At 38.0% G+C, this 8,106-nt stretch overlaps 1 protein-coding gene across 2 annotated transcripts; it reads right to left on the bottom strand.

The window, feature by feature from the left end:
* Nucleotides 1–734: 734 nt before the first annotated feature.
* On the bottom strand, nt 735–6,529 carry LOC122664441 (GRF1-interacting factor 2-like). 2 transcript variants are annotated; one of them, XM_043860252.1, is made up of 5 exons: nt 6,425–6,529; nt 4,046–4,122; nt 1,512–1,596; nt 1,117–1,426; nt 735–1,086 (listed from the first exon to the last, which is right to left on the bottom strand). In XM_043860252.1, the coding sequence occupies exons 1-5, from the start codon at nt 6,500–6,502 to the stop codon at nt 956–958; spliced, it is 681 nt and encodes a 226-aa protein (XP_043716187.1). In that variant the 5' UTR covers nt 6,503–6,529; the 3' UTR covers nt 735–955. The 2 variants fall into 2 exon arrangements, with proteins under 2 accessions (XP_043716187.1, XP_043716185.1); XM_043860250.1 differs by having other exon boundaries at nt 735–1,426.
* Nucleotides 6,530–8,106: the final 1,577 nt, after the last annotated feature.

Genomic DNA, 8,106 nt, shown 5'->3' with positions numbered 1-8,106 from the left:
TATTCTTAACGAAAGCTTGCTGTGGAGGAGACTTGTTAATTCGTTCAGTGAATATTTGTTGGTGCTTCTGCAACAGAAGTTATTCGTTTATGTAAATTTAAGATGGTGCTTCCTTTGTTTTGGTAATCACACAAACCACAAGCTAATCCCAAAAGGTGTAATTAAGGCTGTGTTTGGTATGCATTTGAGGTTGATTTCGTATTTTCATATAATAATTTTTTTTTTTATTATTCAAAAATACAAAAGCGACTTAGAAAACATTCCAAAAATACATACCAAACACAGCCTTTTTGTTTCTTAAATTTCAGGGTATAAGAGATTTAGGGTCGTAGCATAAGTCTGAAAAACCGGATCTGTAATAAGGAATGGCATTATTATTATTAAAAAAAAAAAAAAAAACCAGAAACAGCATTGGGGAGGGTTAGATTTAGACAGGACTCCTGATAGACAAGGTCTGATAAGCAATTTTGCCATGCCTTAGTGCTGAAAGGGGCACTCAGGCTCTATTTATTCTCTACACATCCGCCAAAAAAAATATTACTGTTTTGCACTAATATTACTTGAAGATTTTTCTTTTACATGGATTTGACCTTGAAATAAACAGATGATTTTTTTCTTGTTTAAACCTAAAAAAAAAAAAAAAAGTTGTTGGGGGTGGCGGGGTGCAAATAATGGTCCAATGGAGCACAGCGTCCTAATTCCTGCCTCTGGTGTGTTTGAGAGAAGTAAACTTAGTACAATGTAAATTCTGTTTTTCCATTCTTCTGCATTAATTTATATAAAATTCACCCCAAGCACGTAACTGTCCATTGAAGCACATAAAAACTATTTTGCAGAAGAGGGTATCGGAAACATACATTGAAGTCCACATAAGTATAGCAGCACTAGTATAAGAAACAGTGAAACATCAACACGGGCTACTCTATTCCTTTGGCACTCTTATCAACATCCTATTTCAGTTGCCATCCTCCTCATCAGCAGTGCCATGTCCAGCTGCTAAGTTCCCTTGCCCATCACCAGAACCTACCTCTAATACATCATGCTTGCTTTCTCCCCGTACGTCTAATGATCCACTTGAAGCACCACCTGCAGGATTACCACCGCCACTGCCACCACCACCACCACTATGCATAAATTCACTTCGGCCCACAGATGATGGTTGACTAGCACCACTGCCACCTCCAAGAATGGTCTCATTATGCATAGCAAGCATCCCATTGTTGGCTCCAGATCTCATGCCCATGTGACCTTGCATAGATTGTTGGTGTAGCTGAAGTTGTTGCTGATACTCCTGGATTTGCTGTGGGTTAAACTGCAGAGGGTTCCTAGGTGAAAAAACACCGGGTTGCCGAGCCATTGCAGCCTGAGAATATTGCATGTATTGCCCTGACTGCCCTCCTTGTTGCATCACAGGTTGTGGGGCCATCTGCAAATGTTGATGGAGTTTTGCAGTGAAAATTTGATATGAGTGCTCACTGCTGAAACACATCTCAAACAGGTTTCTAACCTACCTGAGGAGGCATGCTTGCTGCCTGTGGTTGGGCATCAGCAATTGCAGCTAGATACATCAAATTCTTCTGAAGCTGAGCTTGGTACCTAAAATTATTATGTCAAAATCACATTATAAAAATGTTAAATACAAGTACTACTAGAAAAAGCTATATCATAATGCTCACAATTGAATACAGCCAAACCTACAGTTTCCTGAGATATGATGTTGCAAAACTTGTTAATACAAGAAACAGGTAATGGAGGTTCTCCCCTGGGATTAGAAAAACTAAAGCCCATGTGCAGTAACTGTGAACAAACACAAATCTCAACCTTCTGCAAATGACAAAATGTTCATGGGTCTATAGGATTGGCTCACTATATTCACAGTTTTAAAAAATGGCCAATTTGACTCAATTAACCCTAATCTAGCATACTGAGTTGGACCAAGTCCAGCCGAGTTCGACTCAGTCTGATCGGTTCCAAGATGATTCAATCAGAATCGAATTGATGGAAACTGATCCTTGACTAACATTGATTACCATAGGATGGGTAAATTCCTTCTAATGGTTCAATATCAAGAATAAATCCTACCATTTTCTCCCCCGCCTCCTATATGTGATTCACACATAGATATATTATGAATTTACCCAGGCAATGATGACGTGAACAAATGGTACAACAAACTTCCGCACTCAAATAATTTTAGGATGCATGATTAATAGATATGTTTGAGTGCGGAAGTTTGTTGTACCATTAAAATCACATTATAAAAATGTTTAGGATGCATGTCAAAATCACATTATTATGTCAAATGATGACGTGAACAAATGATACATCAAATGCTTATACCGAGTACTTACTATCCATGGAAACCTATTAGCTAGGATGACATGTTGTTTAACTCCAATTCAGTCTAAAATTCTTTAACATGTGTCGTGTAAACTAGTGTATATAACAAACCACTCCAAGAAAACCTCAGTTCCATGTGGAGAGTTCTACTGACATAAATTAACAGAAATCATGGGACTTTTTACCTGCCCAAGTAATATTATCATCATATAAAGAGCAAAAGGAAACAGAAAGGGGGCACAGGGAGTGAGAGCTCTGAAGATAACAATGAAAACTTGCAACAGAATTCTATTTTTTTTGTTCTAAATCTTTATCAGAAACAAAATTGCATGTCTCAACTCTCAACTTCAAATCAGAACAAATTTTCAAGATTAAAGTCCACAGCATGATGGCTAGTATCATCCACTAACACATTCCTCCAAAGATTAAATCTTCAATATTTATTAGATCGTGCAAATCCTAAAATTGGAAGAGAGAGCCCTGACAATAAAATGAGTGCATCCTCAAAGTCAGCATCTAAGACATATCCTGAATGATTTTGGGTTGGCACAGGCCAATGACTGTTCTATAAAGGATGGCTAGTCCTACAGTCATCTTATAAAAGTTTACCTTAATTTAATTTGTTAAAGCTTCCCATGAATTACCAACCTGATTCAACCCGTCATTTGAGACTGAAATTTCCAGTGCAAGAAAATTCTGAATATAATATAAGCATGGATGCATGATTAACAGAAGGGTAATTTACTCAAGGTTTCTGAAATCGATCTATCCTTGAAGTCCATGAAAGTGCAAATGGCACCTGCAAAACCACCTTGGTTTGTATCTTCAACTTCTCTCTCTCTCCTTCACTTCTTTCTTTGTTTTGGTTCCCCTCCACCCTTCCAACCCCCTCCCCAAGGCCGCAGTAAGCAAGTATTTCATTTAAGAATACATGACCATAACATACAATAGGATAGCAAGATCAACAGAAAGTGCACCAGGATAACAGTATTTGGAATCAAGAGAAGTCCTACACAGTGGGAATCTCAGCCATGCAGTGGACCTTTTTTTTTTTTTTTTTTTTGGGGGGGGGGGGGGGTGTGCTTCACTTCAGGGCAGGGATCCCAAGCATGCATCATCCAACACAGATGAGGCTAGCAGTTTCCTTAAAATCAGCAGGTAAAAATATATTTTAGAACCTACGTAAATTATGAGATGTGGATACATCAACTACTAAACTTAGATAAGATTTATGCACCAAAATCATAAAAGTATCAGGTAACTGTTAGGCGCAACAAGTTAGTTGAGAAACATATCAGTGGAAGAATAATAGCTCTCGTTTCAGCTGGACACCAAAGAAAACAAATCTGTAGAAAAGGTCCTGTATCTATGTCTGGGTATTCACCTTGAATAGTGTTAAAGATTTTGTTCTAGTTTCGGCGCTAAACAGTCAACCATATAATCTTTATAGTTTGCTAAGTATATGCAAAAGGTTCAAAAGGTTGATTTGGGCCTTTTGGCCAACAAATAACTCCCATGAACAAAAGAAAGATGATGTGCATTATCTGTCACTGACCTCTGTATATGGGATAAATATTTACTGAAAGACACTTTCTGCGAAGAAAAGTTGCAGGAATTGGTCACTCAAAACCAGAAACTAAATGAGAATTCTTCATTGTAATACGATGGGTGCCTGTATAGGTATACCCAGAGATTAGTCACTTACTGGGCACATTCGGCCAATTTTCCAAGGTTTTGATTGTCCAAAATTGCCAAAATCAACTTTTTGTTTTCGTCCAGGAACTGCATAAAGAATAAGATATCATCAACATTAGAACCACAAGTTATGGGCCACTTAATCCATCAAATAATCCAACAAATGAGGTCCCTGAAAAATATCATTGGCCTTCCAAATAGAGTCATTAAGATCTTGACAAAGACAAGTTTAAGTGACAACATTAATAGGATATACCCATACTGCATTACGGCTTTAGAAGCACAGGTGAGACAGTCAACTCTCCAAGTTCCAGGAGCAGCAATTACGATTAAAGACATTGAAGCGTAATGAAACCAAGAAGTAGCAGTTATGAACAAAAGTTTGGAGGGGAGAACTTACAGATATAGCCATTAGTTAGTGGAAAACACAAATACATTAAGATTAAACATTTATTATAAGCACATAAATTTTAGGGAATGTTCTCTGTGCGGGAGCGCAGCTTCTGCCAGCGCCCCCCACATTCTCTTTCTCTTCCCCATGTGAAATGACGCATATGGGCAGAGGAGAGAGGCAGATTATGGGGGCGGTGGTGGAGGCTCCACTGAGAACATTCTCCCTACATTTTAATAGTGGTATACTAAACTCAACTAAGCCTAATCCCAACTGTTTGGGATCGGCTACATTAATCTTTGCTTGGCCATCCCATTCAAATGTTGACAGTAGCATATGTACACTAGAAAGATGATAGGCAGGAATGAATAAAGTATATTATACAATATATTTCACCATATAACTGAGCATTTATTATTAATTTTGCAATGCTTAAAAAACGTAACAGAGCATTGCATAGAGTAGCTTCTATTACTTTTGATCTTGGTACAAATACCACATGGAAAAAAACCCAGTAGTCTACAAAAAATACCAGTTTTGGACCAGCTGATAAGCTACAATTATCTCACAAAAGGATGGTTGAACAGATGGTGTGGATAAATAAACAGTTCCATTTAGGGGAGAGATGGGGCTTTGTCCATTTTATATCCTTTAATAATCATGGCACAGTCCTTTAATTATTATCCAAAAGGGATGTGGGGGGGGGGGGATTGCGGCAGTCTATCCGAGAGTTCAAAAACATCCACGCTAAGTTATGTAATAGTAATAACAAAACTAATAATAACAGACGGGGTAATTGCTCAGTCAAGGAACAAAAGAGAGCAACAGAGTGGAAAGCCAGGAAAAAGTTTACTCCAGTCCAGAACACAACTGTCAAAAGTTTAATACTTCCCACTCATTTCTTTTCCAGGTTTTTATCAAAGGACAAAGGACTACCACTAACCTTCAATATTAGGCAAAGTACAAACACAATATAGAGATGGAGTACCTTCAAGGGTGTCTATAAGTGTAGTTTCAAAGCTGCTATTAACAACATTTAGACACATCCTTGAAGAGGAATGGATATTAAAGACAACAATCTCCTCATTCTCTTCAAATTTCCATGTCACTGGGCAAGCATCTAGGGAGGCCTAGATAGAATGGAACATTGAATATGTGGCATCATAAAGATTACAGATATGACATCAATTGTTAAAGCCATCAAACAGGAAGCAAAAAGAATTTAATGTTCTTCATTCTTTTCTTTCCCACTTGGTAAAGATAACATTGCTACTTTGAACACCCACCCACCCACACACACACACACACACACACAAAAAAAAAAAAAAGGGGGGGGGGGGGGTACTTATATTTATATCCTTGACCATGAAATATGACACATTTTATCTATAAGTCCCATTGTTTAGTTCAACGTAAGAGGTAACTCTATAAATTAAAAAGTAATCTTAGCATATATCAGGGTTGGCAGAGTCCCATATCCCACTAGTTTCATATGTGTAACAATGTGACGTGGTCTTGTTGGAATAAGAGAACAGTGATATTTACTGGCCAAGAGCATTGAGCCAGGGGGAGATTCACTATCGAAGGCTGAAGAACATTAAAGTAGCAGAGTAATATTGGGCATCGATAATAACTGAACTTCTAGTTTGAGGAAATGAAGAAATATTAGAAATCCTGCGAAGAAGTAGGCAAAAAACCATCCGTAGAGTTCAGGTGATTTGAAAGCACGGTTCCCGTGATTCGACGGCCCAACTCAGGGTAAAAAAAATACAAAATTTAAACAGCTGGGAAAACAAATGCATGCAAACCTTAAGTGGATCAAACACACTGCATAAGCACTTGGAAGAAGCAACGGAAGGAAAAGTAATATTATTTAGAGAGGGCCTGAAATCGAATATCTTCCGGATAACTGGAAGACCCGTGCGGAAAGAAAGAGAAGAAGAAAAAGGAAATCCCTAAAATTGAGGAGAGGACATGATAATAAAAATGGAATCGCACCTTCTGAATCTGTTCCGTTGTGATGTTTCTCGGAGGAAATGAAGGAATCATGGGAAGCATCTGCTGTGACTGCTGCATTACTTCCTTGGAGCTGCTACTGTGTTCAGACTTTTTTTTTTTTTTTTTGGTAAACTGTGTTCAGACTTTGGAGAGAAAGAGAGTGTGAGAGAGCAGAAGCCAAAGGGTGGGATTATTTACATGTATCATGTATGTGTCTATGCTCAGCCCGTCAAAATATTGAAACCTTGGTTTTTTAGACCATTTTAAAACCTTATCTGGTCTGATACCACATTACCACCCAAGTGAAAAATATCCTTCCCTATGGTAATCCAAAGAGGGCTTATATGTAATGTCCTTAGTTGTGAAGATTCCATCTTCACCATGGGTTTAGTGTCGGTCATTTTATAATATCATCTAGGGGTGCAATCGGGCTGGATCAGGTTTTTTTGAAAACCCAAACCCAGCCCATAGTTTCCATGGCTCAGCCCAAGTCCGGCCCAACCCTAGGTTGGGTTGAAATATTTCAGTCTAAGCCTAGCCCTATTCTATAAATTAGACCATTTAGTTAGTCCAATAATAATCAAGATTTTTTTTTTCTCATTCATGACCTCTTATTAATTGAAGTGTTGGTCCTAATCGTTTGTTTTTTTTATGATAAACAAGTGTTGGTTCTTGTCAAGAAAGCTATCCCGTTGGATCTATAAACTTTGATTTAATTCACCATCTCCCACTCTTAGCTATTGACTCTTATTCGCTTCTTATTTTCGTAAATCTTTCATTGTGGGACAAAAATGAATGTATTATTGTCTTAGTCATTTTTCTCTTCCTTTAGATCCCTATTTATAAACGTAAGAAAAGGAATTTGCCATCTCCCACTTTTAGTTATTGACTCATATTCACTTCTTATCTTCGTAAATCTTTCAATGTGGGACAAAAATGAGTGTATTATTATCTTAGTCATTTTTCTACTCCTTTAGATCCCTAGTTAAAAACGTAAGAAAAGGAATTTGCCATCTCCCACTCTTAGTTATTGACTCTTATTCCCTTCTTATCTTCGTAAATCTTTCAATGTGGGATAAAAATGAGTGTATTATTATATTAGTCCTTTTTCTCCTCCTTTAGATCCCTAGTTAAAAACGTAAGAAAAGGAATTTGGATTGAAATTTCTGATAATGTGACATGAAGACCTTAAGATCCACTTAATTGTCTACAAAATTTGGAAATATCGGAAGGTGAATGAGGTCAAATTTGTTGACAGATGATGCACGTACTCCTCATCCTCCTAAGTTTTACTTGATGAATTTCAACGTTAGTTTAAATGCCCCACCCACGTACAACGTACCTTCCTCTTGAAACGGAAAAGCGTGTGTGTGGAATTTTTATCCTCTCAATTATATTGTCCGTATTTGACATCAAGTACATCTAATAGAGGGAGGTGGACCCCACCTCGGGTAGGGGGTAGGATAGTCATTTCTGCTTCCTCTGTTAGATGTACTTGACGTCAAGTACGGGCAATGTAATTGAGAGGATAAAGGTGTGTGTGTTAGTGACACTGCGTGTTGGCCTTGACGACGACTTCTTTTTTGGCTAAGGCGTGCTAGTGATTCCACGCGTAGGTTTTGGTCTCCTCTGTAGCGCGACATGGTGTGTTGTGCACATCCAATGGCCCCCAATGCTTGGGC

Source organism: Telopea speciosissima, chromosome 6 (genome assembly GCF_018873765.1).
Source record: "Telopea speciosissima isolate NSW1024214 ecotype Mountain lineage chromosome 6, Tspe_v1, whole genome shotgun sequence".
Classification (NCBI taxonomy): domain Eukaryota; kingdom Viridiplantae; phylum Streptophyta; class Magnoliopsida; order Proteales; family Proteaceae; genus Telopea; species Telopea speciosissima.
Note: the sequence above shows the minus strand (reverse complement) of the source record. Positions and strands in the feature narration are given on the sequence as shown.